Source organism: Trichosurus vulpecula, chromosome 2, assembly GCF_011100635.1.
Source record: "Trichosurus vulpecula isolate mTriVul1 chromosome 2, mTriVul1.pri, whole genome shotgun sequence".
In the NCBI taxonomy this organism is placed as follows: domain Eukaryota; kingdom Metazoa; phylum Chordata; class Mammalia; order Diprotodontia; family Phalangeridae; genus Trichosurus; species Trichosurus vulpecula.
In genome coordinates, this window is record NC_050574.1 from 284033086 (window position 1) to 284051316 (window position 18231).

At 34.6% G+C, this 18231-nt stretch overlaps 1 protein-coding gene across 1 annotated transcript in view; it reads left to right on the forward strand.

Annotated features, from left to right (window-relative positions):
• The window catches only part of LRP1B (LDL receptor related protein 1B), a 2306513-nt gene that overhangs the window by 1899037 nt on the left and 389245 nt on the right, over positions 1–18231 (forward strand). The window contains exons 51-55 of the mRNA XM_036744555.1: positions 61–180; positions 3630–3758; positions 5728–5850; positions 8028–8168; positions 9676–9863. Of these exons, the coding sequence (XP_036600450.1) occupies positions 61–180; positions 3630–3758; positions 5728–5850; positions 8028–8168; positions 9676–9863 (701 nt within the window). The remainder of the gene's footprint in view (positions 1–60; positions 181–3629; positions 3759–5727; positions 5851–8027; positions 8169–9675; positions 9864–18231) is intronic.

Sequence of the window (18231 nt, forward strand, 5' to 3'; positions counted from 1 at the left end):
CTTTACCTGTCCAAAATTTAAAAAACAAAAAGTTTTCAAAGAATAATTGATGTCTTTTAGATTCCTCTTGCTCTTGGAACCAGTTTCCTTGCTCTTCACAAAAATGTATCTCTAAACAATGGATTTGTGATGGGGAAGATGACTGTGGAGATGGATTAGATGAAAGTGATTCCATCTGTGGTAAGCTATAATGTCACTATTGTTTAATTATTTTGAGGAGGAGTAAAGAAATAACTTAGCATCTGACATTTAGAAGTAGAGGAAATAGGATTGAAGATACATATTTCCCTCAAAAAATGTCCTGGCTATGGCATATAGTAGCATATTTTAAATTTTAACTAGCATATTTACCCTAGTTAAAACAAATTTAAATCAAGAATTTAGAGTTGGAATGGCCCTTAGATATCATGTAGTCCAATCATATAATTTTACAAAGCAGTAACTGTGGCCTAAAAACAGTGATTTTGTCCAACATCAGAGAGGTCTTAAGTAGCAGATTTAAACTCAGAACTTGTGACTGAGTCATTTTGCCCCCACCAGGTAAGCCTGCTAAATAAATTGACCTAGATTTCTTTCCTACTTCAACACAGGTATTCTCTCTAGCTAAAAAAGATTGCAACCCCTATACCTCCTCATCCTGGTGTTTTTCATTCTCACTATGTGACCAGCATACTTCCTTTTTTAGTTCACAAATGTCCTTGATGTGTTTTACCTGTTTTTCATGCGTAATTTTTCATTGGTACCATATTGCAATTTGTTTGCACTCTCTATGATTCTTTCTGTTGTACTTTAGATAATTGATGGTTTTAATTCTTCTGAAATAGCAGCGTTCCATAATTTACAGTTATATAGAATTCCAGGAGAATATTGTATAAAAATGAGGCTTTTGCAACAGTTTGGGATAATCAAAAGCATTGCATAATTTCTTCAATGTGATCTTGAAAAAGAATTCCTTTTCACTTGGGATTGAAAGAAACTTTATTTGACTACAAGGGAGTGATTTTTAGGCTACAAAAATAAAAATAAAATGGCAAGTTCCTAGAGCAGTGACATGGTACAGCTTCCCAATTAGGTCAAGCCTGGGAATTTCTTCAATCCTAAACTCTCTCTTCAGTAAGAAGCAGTAATTGGATTCTCTCATCTTCTATCCCTGGAAGGACTCCAGAGGGGGAAAAAAGGTGACAAAGTGAAAATAACAAGTCAAGGCTGCCTCCAGGGAATTCAGGGTGTAGCATTAGTGAATAATACACACTTCTCCGATATTCCTGTTGCCTCTGTGTGTAGGAAGGGCAAAAGCTATTGGTGCTTGGGGTAATTTTCCCTCCAGGATAAACTGATCCTGATTGTAGTACCCCAAGGTTCTCCAATCCCTGGGTTGAACTGGAACTTCTTGGAAGAAGCAGTCCCAGCACCAGATGCTACCACCAGATATTGCCTTTGGATGTCATCTAGTCCAACCTAAATGAAGAGGAATTCCCCAAGCTGGATCACATTGAAGAAATCATGCAGTACTTTCAATTCTGTTGAACTACCCATTGCTAGGGGAGGTAGTGGTGGGGGGAGAGGGGAAAGTCATCTTTTTCAGTCTCTTCTGGCTCTGAGAATCTGTAATTTCCTTCCTAGTCAGTTGGAGACTCAGTTTATTATCTGTTCCCTGCTTACCTGCCCAAGGTACAAATCCTGATTGATTCAGTGGTGTGCCTGTTGATATACATGTCATGGTCTGAGCAGTATGCTTTTTCGTCCACTATGCTTTTGTAGTGTGGATGATTAGGGGGATCTTTTTCCCCCACACGATTGTAGATTTCACTGAGGAAATTATGTAGTAAACCAGATTAGGCTATGGTCATCTATAGATAGGAGTGTTTAGTGACTTAGGAAATCTTTTTTCTAGATCTCACCTAGGGCATCTTCAAAAACACTAGAAAACACCTTTAAAATACGTCTCATTGTGTCATACCTTATATAATGTTGTTATTCAGCAGGTCATTGAGTAGTTATCACTCCAATACTTCCTGTAAGGAAGTCTTATATGATTTTGTTGTATACATAAGGGAAGTCTTATCTGAGAAGAGCTTTTAAGTCTGCATTTTCTTGTAACAAATGTTTCCCTAAAATCAATAAGCACAGCAGGATCTTATATTTTCTCCTCTTCTTTAGTCAGTCATGACACACAAAGATATGTTCATCTATAGTGAAATGCCTATGGAAACTTTCCTGATACCTTCTCATATTTAGATGGAGAATACCCTTGATGTGTGCATTGACTATTCTCATAATCATTTTACAGTAATGAGAAAGTAAAAGCATATAGATCAGTAGTCCTAGTGTCTTTTTGGTAGCTTTCTGGATTTTTGTGTCTGATAAAAACACCATATGTGGTCCCTTTCATTACATTGGCATTCTTTTGAATTCTTTCCTTTACAAAATCTTGAAAATTGATCACCATTGGTCTTTAAAAATGTTCTGCCTCAAACACGAGTTTCTTCTGAATGTACATGGTAAGATCCTCCTGGGGCAGCTGTAGGGCACTGGATAGACATAGGAACTTGACTTAAGATGACCTGAGTTCAAATCCTAGCTCTGCCATTTACTTGGGTGACTTTGGGCAAGCCATTTACTTCTCCATGCCTCAGTTTCCTCATCTATAGAAATTATGTAGTTGGATTACATGATGACAGAGGTTGTTTCCAACTCTAGAACTATGATACCATAATTCCCAACTTCCTCTTAACTGGTGTGAACAGTTCTATACATGGTACTTTGGATACTGAGGTGGAATTGTACAATTTCATATTTGAATCAATGATTTCGATAAAGGCCTAGATGCCATGGTTATCTCATTTATAGCTGAAACAAAGCTAGAAGTGTAGCAAATACACTAGAGGACAGGCTCGGAATGTAGGAAAATCTCCACAGGCTAGATTTTCAGGTCAAATCTAAGAGAATGAAATTTAAGTAGGATAAAGGTAACATCTTATATTTTGGTTCCAAAATAAAGTTAACCTTCAGAAATACAAATATATTTTTGTACTTTTGAAAAGCAGAAAAGCATATGTACATATATATATATATATACACACACACACACACACACACACACACACACATATATATATATATATATATATATATATGTATACGTGTATATGTGTATGGATAGCTGAATAGCCTGAAATCTCAGTGTGAGTCAATAGTATGATATGGTGCATGCAAAAAGCTAATATTATGTAGGATTACATTGAGAGACATAGTGTCCAGAATTAAGGAAGCAATGTCCTTATACATCCCTTGTACATCGTTATAAGATTCTTAATGTGGTATAAATTCACCATTAATATCATCCCGATTTTGGCAATTAGATGGCACAACCATGGAAACATATGTATGTGTGTATGTACATGTATGTGTCTACACACACATATACAGTACACATATTTAATGTATAGTACATATATAAACTTTTATATGTGTGTATACACACATAGGTGAACATATACACACATGCACGCACACACACACATATATATGTATATTATTCCTGGTAGCCTAGCTTCCTTCTTCCCTCAGGAAATACATTTTCAGTTAAGTTTCTCATATTCTACTAACATTTTAATTTTGAATTTCAGGGGCTATCACCTGTGCAGCTGATATGTTCAGCTGTTTAGGTTCCCATGCTTGTGTGCCTCGGCACTGGCTTTGTGATGGTGAAAGGGATTGTCCAAATGGAAGTGATGAGCTCTCTACAGCTGGCTGTGGTAAGCTTTTGCTATTGCTCAGTGGAAAAGCATCCTCAAATTTTCTGTGCTCATCTTCTTACATTATATACTTTTTCTACACCTGGACCTACAGGTATTAGAACAGATAATCAGATAGGATTATATTATTATATGTTATATATTATATAGTATATAATATATAACATAATATATAATATATATGTGGTATTATGTATACAGTATTATAACACTGGTCTGAAAGTATTTCACTTGTGAGCTTTGGAAGTTCTCTCTATTATCAATTATGAATAACACTGGTTTTAATAATGGTTTTGTAAGCTAGATATCATTTTTACTTCATTAACCTTATTGATATTGGTATTTTTCCATCATTATGCATCTCTATACACATTTCCTTATCCCCAGTGGTTCTTGCCCATGACACCTGTGAAAAAACAAGTCATTTTATTTGGAAGGCCATGTTATCTTTGTGCCTTTTGAAACCCAAAGGAGAGAAATAAGATTGGGTTTCATTTTACCTGTTTTAGATACTCCATAAGCTGTCTTATCTGATCAGAATATTGATAAACACATGATATTCCTAGAAAGGATGTAATTGTTGGTCATCTAAAAATGTTGTAAATGATATAGCACAAGAATCATTAAGCCATCATTATTTTTCAGAGAAGGTGCATGCCTTGTATACATAATGTGTGCTTGTGTGTGTGTGTGTGTGTTTGCATGAATGTGTATAAAGAAGAAAAGGAGGAAGCAAACAACTTGAGATCACATGTATGTGTACTACTGTGATGATATTGTTCTAGGATCATTTATTCTTGTCTTCAAACTGATCCATATGACTTGAAGATCCAACCAGTTTCAGAAACCTTGGAGAATTTTCAGGGAATTGCTTGATAGTTGCAATAATTATAATGCTAAAATGTTGCTCCCACGATCCAGAAATATTAAAAAAAATGATCTTTGAATGATTGTCTGCAAGGTCACATAAGGAATACTGGTAGGACTTATTGGCTTAGCAAAAACAGTTGTACAAGGAATATGGTTCCTTAAAGGATCAAAGTGTTTTAAACCAACTCTCATTCTTATAGCCTTTCTCTGTGAACCCAGAATATGTTTTCAGAGGAGGTATGTGCCTTGTGCACATGTGTGAATGTGTGTGTGTGTGTGTATATATATATATATATATATATATATATATATATATATATATATATATATATACATATGTAGAGAGGGAAAGGAGAGGAAGCAAACAACTTTAGATCACATGTATATATACTACTGTGATGATATTAGTCTAGTATCATTTATTCTCATCTTGAAACTGATCCATGTGGCTTTAAAGGTTAATGATACCACTGAGGGCTGCATATTAACTGATCGTGCATGTACTCAGGGAGCCAGATGGTGCCCAAAAGAATTCCTTTGTAGTGAATTGTACACTTTGGGAGGCAAATTAACTCTTTTGAGCCACTGGGGTCCCATTTAGTAAACTCTACAGTGATATATTAAATGGTACTCCAGGGACTTGAAAGAGTTAATGCCAAATAAGACACTGGTGTTTGAAATAAGAAAAAGATAGCCTATGAGTTAAAAGTGGAGTGATTAACTTGAGTTTCATAAGCCTTCATTAAGTTCAGAGGTTTTAGGCAGAAAAAAAAAAATTAATCTTCACTTTCCTCAGAGGCCCTCATTTGTAATGGGCTGTGCAGTACCATTCACATACTCATCTAGACAAAAAACTCATACTTGATATAGAGCCTACATAAATAGTAACCTCCTTTACTTGTGCTGTTTCTATCCCTCCATCCCACCAGGGTTTTAGCTTCTTTAACATATTGTCAATTGAAGCAAATTCTTCCAAACAGTTGTGATTTAAAAGATTGCACTTAACATATGTAATTTAGAGAAAGAAGCTTTTTTATTCAGAAGGTAAATAATGAGGTATTTGCTGTTTAAATTTTGATCTTCTGATGTTTTTTTGCAGCTCCCAATAACACCTGTGATGAAAATGCCTTCATGTGCCATAATAAAGTGTGTGTTCCCAAGCAGTTTGTCTGTGACCATGATGATGACTGTGGAGATGGATCTGATGAGTCATTGGAATGTGGCAAGTATAAATAACTGTAGTTCTCAACTAGGAAATTCTCCATCCAAGTAATGACTGTCTTTTCAAAGATGTGATGGGACTGGATTAAAAAACAAAACAAAACACTGAGTCCAAAATGGAAAAAAAAATATGTCATCTTATTTTAGCAGTGTATAGCCAAATTCTGGAATAAGAGCAAATTCTTAGAGGAAACTCAACCTCAATTTTCTTTGTTCTTTCTTATGAAAGGCAAATGTTTGGGTGATGTGCATCACTAAATTGTGTATTGTGTGTATATGCTGGTGTGCACGTGCGTGCATGTGTGTCTGTGTGTGTGCATGCTCTTGCATGGCCAAAACAATCATGGCTGAGAGAAAAGGAAGGGTGTACTTTGATTCTTCAATAAACTGAATGTACTGACGATAGGAACTACATCGATTAAATCTCAATTTTCACTTAGCTTATTTATATAATTTCTACCAAAGTCTTACTCTTATGCTTCATAGTGGCATGGAGGTACCTATGAAAATTGCTATGGCTATGAAAGTAAAACATGAACTGTGGCTGGTCCTAGCAAGCTGGATAGCTTTGAACATGATCTTAGTAAAGGATTCTGTGGCTATTCTGGAGAACCAGGCTAGCTAACTCTGGAAACACTCATTACCAGAAGGCTGACTACCAGGCACTAATTTACTTTGGCTCTAGCAACTCCTAAAGGATATCCACTAAGGCAAAGAGGTGTTGGAGTCTTCACTGGGAGAAGAAATACAACCCAAATCCTAGTCAAGAAATTATGCCCAATCCCGTTAAGTTCAATAATCCATTTGACTGAATGTATAACGTACATATAATCTATATGCATATGTGTATACATGTATACTATATATCTACATATTAAAGTATACAATATATGTACATATATAAAAATCATTTATATGATTTTACATAGCTTTGTCCTACATTAAATTCATTCTCAAATGTCTTTGTAAAAAAATATTCAAACTAAAATCTGGTGTCACCCTGATATTAAAGCATAAATTGCCAATTGTACGTGTAGGAAAATAGCAACATGAATACATAATTTAAAATGTGTTGGATGTGAATATGTTATCATGAGCCAAAGGAGTTTCTTCTCCTTATAGAGCTGATGCCTTATGGGACTCCCTCCAAAATGAATAGGAAACTTTAATGTTTAGACCATCTTACGATTCCTTTTTCAATTCTCTTTCCAGAACAACTTAGTTGCATATTATGAGCTTTATTAAAGGAAGGTTTTGACCTATTATTCCAGGCTTCTGGATAGAGAAAGATGAAGCCTTAAAAAGCTCCCCAAAGAGATGTCAGCAGTCAATGGTCATCTGAAAGATTTCCTTAAAAAGACTGATACTTACTCCTGTTAAAAAAAAATTCATTTGTGTCTTCATAACATTGATCAAGCGTGATTTAAAGAATATGTGTATGTATGTATACCATACAGTCTTGCATGTGCACACAAATGAATCCATGTTTTAAGTGAATACTTGACTCTTTGAATCTAAAAAATGTCTCTAAATTGCTTGCTGTTGGTAAAAGGAGATTTCTTCCTTGTTTATACTAATGGATCTATAAACCTAGATGTGATTTCCTTAATGGTTTTGCCATGGTTAGCAACAGTGTTGCTCTAATTTGAGTATTACTTAGAGGTTAAAAAAGTCATTTTAGCTTGGGAGCCTGATCATTTTAACTGCTTATCAGTACATGCATTTGCAGTGTTTGTAACACATTTATTGCACTATGCCAAAACAAGATTAATCTTGGAAACCTGTATAATGCCATCCACATTGAATTTCTCCACACCAATGAAGGGTTATGTTTATTTAGATAATAGAAAAATAGGTATCACTCAACTTATTGGGTTACATCCCTGGCTCCTTATCACCTGTTCAGCATATTACAGGAAATAAATTTTTTGCAGGTATACCAGCTGGGTTTTGGCACAGCTTCTCACAACCATTTTCCCTGCTTGAAGAATACTGTCTCCCAACCCAGAAGGGATAAAACAATAGCTCACATAATACACACACACACGCGCGCGCGCACACACACACATACAGAGTTAATACACACAGTTAATTAAGTGTTGACTGTAAAAAATGGTTATATTTATAATGAATACATGTTCTATGGAGCATTAAAAATTGTTATTGCTTTGTCTCTAGGATATCGTCAATGTAGTCCTGAGGAATTCAGTTGTGCTGATGGGAGATGTCTTTTAAATTCTCAGTGGCAGTGTGATGGAGACTTTGATTGCCCTGACCATTCTGATGAAGCTCCGTTAAATGCAAAGTGCAAAAGTGCAGGTTCATAATATATTTATACCATCCATATATAATATATATATTTTAGCATTTTCTTTTTTAAAAGAAATAGGTTGATAATTTATGCATAAAATGTCATTTAAAAATTAAATTCTGAATTCACTTTCTCTCGCCTGCCCCACTCCACCCATTGAGAATACAAGCAATGTGATATCATATGAAGTCATGCAAAACATATCTCCATATTAGCCATGTTGCAAAAAAATAAAGCAAGAAAAATAAAGTGAAAAAATTATGCTTCATTCTGTACTCAGACTTGATCAGTTCTCTCACTGAAATTGGATAGCATTTTTCATCACAAGTCCTTCAAAATATACCACATGTTTTTGGAAAGTTTTGTTTTCATACAGTAAATTTGATTTTCACATTTGCATATGCTATACTTATATGAAATCCCAATCAAATGCTAGTTGGAAAAATGTAAGCATGTTTAGCTTAGCAAACAGACAGGGAGTTTGGAGGAAATAGTCTAGCTTGCTCAAGCCTAAAAACTATATTAGCCCAAATTATTTGTATATTTAATCTCAAAATGGCTTTCCTGTGTATGTCTGTTTGAAGGCAATGAACCATGAAAGAAGTCATGAGTTACATAGAAGAAATGAATGTATGGTTATTTTTTATAGGCAAGGTAAAATTAATTATACAACTATACTATAAAGAATATGGTTCTTTCTAGAGGAAGTTGTATATTTATTGCAAAAAATCCAGCAAACTTCTATGAAAAATGTCATTTAAAAATTATTATGGCACATATATATGTTCACGTGTAGGTGTGTTGTGTACATCTGTCACTTTATGAACATATCCTCCACTTTGCTGGTCTTAAAGAACATAACACATTCATGTATGCTAAGCTTACCCATAATATTAGTTTATATGTAAATATCTTTTCTCTTAACATGTATAACATTCCAAGTGCTAGAATCATAAAGTTATGAATGGTTCAAAAAATCTTTTTCCAAGTTATATTTAAAATTACTATTGGTCACCAGAAATGTCCTTTTTTGCCCCCCGACTTAAAAATCTCAATGTTATGTTTCTAGTTAGGGAAAACAATTCAAGACTATTTACCTATTTTAGATTGTTAATTTGACAAGACATGCTGCTTCTCAGAGACCTGTGACTTGAGGGAAATGTCAGACTAGCTTCATGTTTTTGAATTCATTCTTTACATTATAGATCAAAGCAACATTTTCCCATTGGTTTTGCTATAGAGATTTACTTGGGGGTCTCCATTTTCAACTTAAAGCTTATGTAATGTATCAGAAGTGTTCTCCACACAAGTATGATTTGCCCTTGGATTGTTATGTCCCTTATAAAATATAATATCTGGTAGAAAGTATCATACATATTTTTACTATAACTGTGACAGATATTTTTACTGTAACTGTGACAGATGTTACCATAATGATATATGTTATATGAATAGTTATAATACAAAGCAATGGCACACTCTCTATGTTCCATTTGTTTTCTTTTCTTTCTCCAGAACAGTCATGCAACAGTTCATTTTTTATGTGCAAAAATGGTAGATGCATTCCCAGTAGAGGTCTTTGTGACAGTAAGGATGACTGTGGTGATGGCTCAGACGAGAGAAACTGCCACATAAATGAATGTTTGAGTAAGAAAGTTAGTGGCTGTTCTCAAGATTGTCAGGACCTTCCAGTTGGGTACAAGGTGGGTAGCCATAAAATAAAGCATGTTACATAGTAAGTTCTAATTCAAACTTATTTATATAATCCTGCAGATGACTGTAGCACTTTGCTCAGGGGCAGTAATTTCTTAACAGTCATTAACACACTTATTGTACCATGCTACCAAACTAGAATTTCTGTTTTCTTAAAATGGTAGAAAATGAGTGGTGAAAACCTGAAGTAGATCAGATTGGGAATGTTTAAAGCTAAAAGTGAGCTGACACTGGCAAAAAATGCTAATCCAACAGAAAAGGAAATTATCTTTATTTGTTTACTTTCTTTTGCAGAAGTACGGGAGAACAAAGATGTGACAAGGTGATTTGGGCTGGGGGTGTACATTGTTCCTTTTGTTAGAGATTAAGAAGGCAGAACCATTTAACTATCATCTTACTTCCATCTTCTCTTTCAAAGTGAAAAAGATTAATATTGTTGAGGGAGTATTGAAGTCTAATACAAGAAAGAAGTTCATGAAAAAAGATGTAGATGCTTTGATGAGTTAGTTAGAAATTAATTACATTCTAAGAACTTGTAGAAGTGGTAGTGGAAAAGTCATTCATTTTTGAGAAATCATGGAGAATAGGAAAGATGTAACATAACAGTGGATTTAATATAGAGACATAATCTGGGAAATGTTGTAGATATTTCAGTTGTTATTTCAAACTCAACCTTGGTCTGGGCAAGAGGTGGAAAAGTTCAGATATGGAAAAAATTGTGTATCAGGATCAGATCTTAAGAGTTGAAAGAAACCTCAGGCTACACCCACCTCTATTTCGCAAATGAGGAAACTGAGTCCCAGAGAGCTTGTGGTCACACAGTTAATGACAGAATATTGTTAGGAACTACATCTCCTCATGTCTAGTCTAGTTCTCTTTTCACTAAACCCTACTTCCTTTAATAGAAATAGCTCCAGTTGATAAATAGATAGTGATAAAGAATAGCACATAAATGAAAAGCAGTTATGAGGAAAGATCTAAATGAGATCCATATACAAAATTAATTTTCACAGTAAATATTTGAAACACAAATGGGTGAAAAATAATGGTAAAAATATAGTTGATACAGAAAAATATGCTGAAGATATTAAGGAGCCTGTTGTGAAATTGTTATAAGATGAACCTTCAGGTTTTGAGTTTGTGGTTTGAAGAGCTGGAGAAAGAAGGCTCATATCATCACATAATAACTTAAAAAAGTAACCACCCACATATTCAACTAAAATATGTTTAATTTTTTCTTACCTACATATTGGTGGTATCTGTTCTACAATATATGAAAAAGCAGTGGGATACATTACACCACTTAAAAAATTCTTGTATTATTAAGTACAAAAAGTCTTTCTGAGCATTTAAATGCTACTAATGATATATGGGAAAATTTGCTTTGTATATTTAATAATGACATCATATGGATAGGACATATACACTATTCATTCCATCTCTAATATTCAACAACTTTGTACTACCTTCATTTACCTTATCTTTCATTTCCAGTTAGTAATGAGGTTCTGGGCAGCTAGATGGTGCAGTGGATAGAGCACCAAGCCTGGAGTCAGGAAGACTGGAGTTCAAATCCAACCTCAGACAGTACTAGGTGTGTGACCTTGGGCAAGTTACTTAACCTTGTTTTCCTCAGTTTCCTCATCTGTAAAATGAGCTGGAGAAGAAAATGTTAAACTACTCCAAAAAAATCCCAAATGGAGTCACGAAGAGTCAAACACGACTGAACAGCAATGAAGTTCTGGCAGTTATTCTTCTGCAATATATTTTACATCTCTCTCCTCCTCCCTGTTCTCATTGCTACCAACCTGACAGAGCATCGTGTCTCTTTCTTCCCCATCCACGACTGCCGTTACCATGAATCTGGATTTTTTTCAATAACTTTCTGACAAGCTTTCACACCTGTATCCTCTCCAACCTTTATCCTGCCGCTAGACTGCTTGTTAGTTTATTTTCTTTTGTCTAGATCTGGCCATATCACTCCTTTCCTTTAAAAACTTCAGTGGGTCTCCTTTAAAAATCTGTTGACATTTAAGGCCTTTGACATTATTCTACCACTTCTTTGCAGACCTATTTCATGCTATTCCTCTCTTTTTACATTATGGGTCAACCTAACTTTACTATACTCTTTATTTTTTGGTCATAACCAGCACTTTGTTGTCTCTGTGACTTTGATTATTCTCTTCTTCATGTCTGGAAAATGATGCTATAAACATTTAATATGTACTACCTTGTTCAAGGCACTATGCCAGGCCATAGGACACAAAGAAAAAAAAAGAAACAATACCTACCCTCTGGAAGCCTATATTCTGTCAAGAGACGCAACATATACATGTATACATGTTAGGTGATTTGAGTAGGGAGAAATCACTAACATTGGGGGGAGGGGAAATGAAAGATGGTTTCGTGGAGGAAGTAGCACCAATTTTTTTTGCATCACTGAAAGGTTAGGATTCTAAGGGGCAGAGGTAAGAAAGTGATGCATCCCAGGAATGGGAAAATAGAATGTCCATTTTTCTTGTCTTCCCCTATTCCACAGGGATTTTTAACCTTTTTGTGACAAAGACACATGGCACTCTGGTGAAGCCTTGGAACTAGTCTCAGAATGAAGTTTTTAAATGCATAAATAAACTACAAATGACTTATAATAATTATAGTTTGCATTTACAGAGAACTTTAAGGTTTTCAAAGTACTTTGTTAAATATCTCCTTTGATTCTTACAACAACCCTGGGAGGTAAGAGCTATTATTATCCCTGTTTTACAGGTCAGAAAATTGAGGCAGACAGGGGTTAATGACGTGACTCACACCATTAGTGTCTAAGATCAGATTTGAACTCTTCTTCCTGACTCCAAGGACAGGAATCTAACTACTATACTCTTTACCAATTACATTGAAATACAGTTATCAAAATATAAAAATATATAAACATTATTGAAAAAAAGTTCACAGACCTTAGGTTAAGAGCCTCTGATCTATTGAATCCCTACTCAGTCTTTAATGTCCCAAATCAAATGCTACCTCATTTATTCTCCCTTTTCAGATAGCCCTAGCCATTAACTTCCCCCCACTTTATATAACACTTTAAATTTACATGTTTCTAATGTAATTGTTATGTATTATTTTGCATTGTAGATATCTTTCTTTTTATCTTATCCCTATATTCAATAAGAAGTTTCAGTAAGATAGGGACTGTACACAGGGGTGTGCTGGAGCTAGTTTGAACTAGCTCATCTAAGCCTCCTGTTAAATTTTTACTTTAAATATTTTTGTGTCAGAAATCAGCAAACACTACAGTCAATGCTGGATTTATTTTTTTGTTGATTGTCTAAATTTAAGAAAATGTTAATAGTGCAGATTATATTTTAAAGTGTGTCTTGCATTGGAGAGCTGTTTGTTAAACATTTACTAGCACACAAGTGATTATGTCCTATATCAAATCAGATATTTGTAAAGTGCATAGCAGTGTTTGGCACATAATAAGTGCTTAATAAATGCTTATTTACTCCATCCCTTCCTCTCTCCTTTCCTTTCCTTTTTGCTCTCCCTTCTTTCTCCTTTCCTTTCCTTCCCTTCCTTCTTTCCTTCTTTCTTCCATTCTTTCCTTTTTTGCTTTCTTTTCTTCCTTTTCCCCTTCCTTCCTTCCTTCCTTTCATCTCTCCCTTCTTTCTCCTTTGCTTTCCTTCTTTTTTCCTTCTTTCCTCCATCATTTCCTTCTTTCTTTGCTTTCTTCTTTTCTTCCTTCTTCCCTTCCTTTACCTTCCTTCCTTCCATCCTTCCTTCCATACTTCCATACTTCTTTCCTTCCTTTAGCTCAAGGTGATGAAACTAGAACCTTAGAAAGAAACCTACATGAGGGACCAAAGGAATATATTACATTCTGTATGGCTTAAAACTCTATAGGGAATATCATTGTATTTTGAAAACCTTTTGAAGCACCTTGTTCTTATAATAATGTTTGGATCACAAACTTCAAGTTCAACTTTTCCATCTGAAATAGTGTATATTATAAAAACATTTACTTTCACAAGGCAGTTTTATAAAGATAAAATTCAGAAAAAGACATATTTACAATAAGATGTTTATGACTTTTGTTTTTAAAGTAGCTTGACAGGTATTTTTACTAACCACCTTTCTAGGGGAATCGGGGGAACATATTCAATAACCCATTCAATTCTCTTTACAATATTAGTGGAACATAGTAAAAAATACTCCTTTAAACTGCATGATAAAATGAAAATTGCTTACAAAAGCAAGATTCAGACCTTATAGCCTGTAAAACATTTGCACGTTTGCGGTAAAGCAAATAAAATGTATTTAACAATTCCAATGGGAGCAATAACATTTTAGGCAAAGTAAGAATCTCATTTTGACAAAAAAAGATAATTCACCATGTTAAATAAACGTACTTCTAGGGAAACAAATATGCTTCTGGTGGGTATATTACAACTAAAGTAATTGGCATTGTTAAATATCACCTCTTACTTGGCTTGAGTTTCTCATTGGCTTAGGAAAAACCTGGGAAATTTAGTAGTATGACTAGAATTTAGGAGTGCACTTTATGGTTGCCTCTTTGGGGGTTGGGGGACAGGGAATTTCAAGGAAAGATATTACTCAGGAAATTCTGTTGTCAATATCCCTAGTCTTAGATGAACTCAGACCATACATAATCATAAGGAAAACTAAAATAATATTGAATCTTGATTACCTTCATGAAAGTTTGAGATTGGATTTTAGGTCAGGGGGAAGAGATCATTCAATAATCAGTAATTATTAAGTACAACAAATTTGCTACTGTCATTCTGTTTTGCACTAGCTTTTTTACATTTACACTAAACCCATTATTATTGTCTTCTTAGGTTTTGTATTTACTATTTTTGTGTCTGAATTTTTATATTTCCTCTGCATGCCTTATGAGGGAAGAGTAAAGTTTTCTTTTGAGGGAAGTATAATTCATTGGATGCAACTTTTTTTTGTATTTTTCCCCTCCTTCATTGTGAGATTATGGCTTTTGAGATGATTTTTTTTCTTTAGAATCCATTAAAAATACCATCAACTCTGTTTTTGAAAATTTTGGGGGGAAAGGTTGACTATAGATTTATAATGCAATTATTATGATCGTAGGCTTTTATTTTGTGAGTTTTTTATTAGAGGCAACTAAGTGGCACAGTGGATGGAGTGGTAGACTTGGATCCTGCCTTAGACACTTACGCAGCTCACATTTTCTGTCTCAGTTTCCCCATCTGTAAAATTGGGGTGATGATAGCACATATCACACAGGCTTGTTATGAGAACCAAATGAATTAATACATGAGAAAGCACTTTGAAAACCTTAAAATGTCAAATAAATGCTAGTTATTTTCAGCATTATTAGTATTATTATTATTTTAGGAATTTATTTTTTTTCTCAAAAGTTTTCAAATATACACCACATGAACATCTGAGTTGGTCTATATAGATGGAACTAGGCATTCCAAGGGATTATGAGAAACCTCATTAGAAGTATGAAGACATTAGCTCTTTGAATTTTGCTAGAAATGCATTGAGAATATACCAGCCCATTTTCCTGCATGTTTTCCTAAGCTGTTCCTCCAGTCTAGTCTGTGTTTTCCACTCATTCTTGCAGCCTCTGAACACACAGGATCAATTGATCTAATTTGCTGCTTTTTGTAGTAAATACCTTGTTGTATCCTCTTGCATTTTTCATTTATCTCTTGCACAGTGCAAGTGCTGATCTTCCTTGGCTTACCACAGCAGGCAAGATATTGGGGCTTGTATATCTGTGGCTAAAGAAAAATAGCAGTTTCATAGACTGATGACAACTATTAAAGGCAGCGAGTAGCCTTTACTTTGATTTGTTAACACTCTATGAAGTTTCAGAGATGAAAACAACATTTTTAGTGCTGATGGTTTTTAGATAAACCTTCATCCAAAGTATATGGTGCAAAGATACCCCAAGCTTAAACGGCTAAGTCTAGTGCAGAATGAATATATATATATATATATATAATGCATACTATAATATTCAAAATAAATATATAATGAATATAAAATAAACACATAAATGAAGAGAGTGTATCATATTATATATATGTGGATACATATACATAAATATGTATACACATATATACATACATATGTCTATATTTTATATGCTTTATGTATATATGTATGTGTATCTCTCTATATCTATCTATCCATCAATCTCTCTATGTAATGAGGCTTGGCTGGTAAACTTATTCAGTTGAAATCAAAATTTCTCACCATGCGATAGGCTCTCACTTTAACTTAAAAAAATATTCTGCCTTGCAAATAATATCGATTCTAAAGAAATGTGTCAGATCAGTTAATATATTACCTTGTAATTCTTCCCAGGGGACAAAATATTCTCCCATTATTTTTCCCCTCCATGAAATATTTCTTTTTGGATTTACCATATAATTACTACAGTTTTCCCCTGAACTCTGTCCTTTTCCAGCCCCTTTTAATTTAGTCTAGAGAAGAGAAGACTTGGGAGGGACATGGTAACAATTGTCATGTGTTTGAATGGCTACCACTTGGAAAAGGGATAAACAAACAAACAAAAAGACTTGTGTACATAGCCCTAGTGGATAGATCTTTCAGTATTAAATACGAATAGACAAAAGAAAATTTAAGTTTGAAGTAAGAAAAATTTCTTAACAATATCCTCTGAAGTGGAATGGGCGGCCTCAGTGGATAGTGGGTTTCCCCTAAATAAAAGTCTCTAACCAAAAGCTGCATGACTATTTTTCATGTATCTTGTAGAGGGATTCTTGTTCAGGTAAAAGTTAGACCAGGTAGCCTGTGAAGTCCTTTCTCACTCCAAGAATCTAGGATTGCTTTTTTCATTTCTAATCCATACCTTTAAAAATATAGCATTCTTGAGAAAACTCTAGATCCTGACTATGATAATATGACCCATTATAGATTTATGGTATGCATCTATAACTTGACTCTAGATAGCCCCTGGAAGGCAGGACATTCTGTATCTCATGATGTTAAAATCTCTTGGAACTAATCTAGGTCACTTCTGGCCTTAAGGATCTGAGCAGAACCAGAATCTCACAACTGAGCAGCTTGTATTTAGCCCACTCTGGCAGTCTTAAAGGCAAAACAAACAACGACACACTTACATAGTCAGGCTTTCAGATCATGTCAGAGTTACCTATCCTTCTCTTATAACCCATGTATAAGTTGAACCATATAGGGTTTGGAGAGACATAAAGAAGTATGTAATTCATCGAGCATTTATTAAACTCCAGTTCTTTTCAGAGAATTGTACTGGAAGAGAAAGATTGGATAAGATGTAATTCTTTCATTTGTGAAGCTTATCAGCTTGTAACAGGATATAACATTTTTTTTTCAAAAACACCAATAGAAAGTACTACTTAATAAGTGCATTATAAAGGGAGGTAATTACTGACTGAGGGAACAAAAAGGGCCTCATGGAGATGACATTAGAGTTGCCTTTTAAAAGAATAGGAATTTTACAGGTGGATTTTGTTTTGTTTTGTTTTGGCTTTTTGCCTTTCTTTTTAACCACTGTGCTGAGCACAGTGCCTGGCACATGACAGTTGCACAATAAATGTTAGCTGATTGATTAAAAAACTAATGTGCAAAGAGGTTCTTGGGAAAATGCTAAGCATGTATTGGGGATAGCAGAGAGTAGCTTACTTTGGCTGGAGCAAAGAGAATGTGGAAAGAAATAATCAATGTACTATAATGTTGAATAAGAAGGAGGGGTGTCTTCTGATTGTAGAGGGCCATGAATGTCAGGGTAAATAAAAGTTTTAAGTTTCACTGCATGGGGAGCCACTTAAGGTTTTGAGAAGAGGAATGATATAATCAGATTTAAGTGTAAGGAAGATTAATCTGGCAATTTTGTAAAGAATTTATGGGAGGAATAGAGTGTAGCAAGAATATTTATTAAGAGGCTATTGTAATTGTCCCCAAGGATGGTGATGAAGCCATCATTAGGTGGTAATGGAATAGAAAGGAGGAAATGGATACGAGATGTCATAGATACCAAAATGACAGGTCTTAATAAAAACTGGATATTGGAAGTGAGGGAGAAGGTACAATCTCCAAGGTTTTTTGAATATGGGAGGATGGGCAAATGGTGGTACCATGAAAAAAAAATAGTAAATATATAAGGACAAGTGGGTTTTAGAGGAAAATAATAAGCCCAGTTTGGGACACATTGCCTTTGAAGTGCTAATGAAGCATTCAAATGATTATCTTGCAGCCACCTAGAGATGAGGGTAGAAGAGTTCTTGTTCACAATATAATCATGATACAACATACTAGTAAATGAAAATGGTTTTAAGAAACAACAGT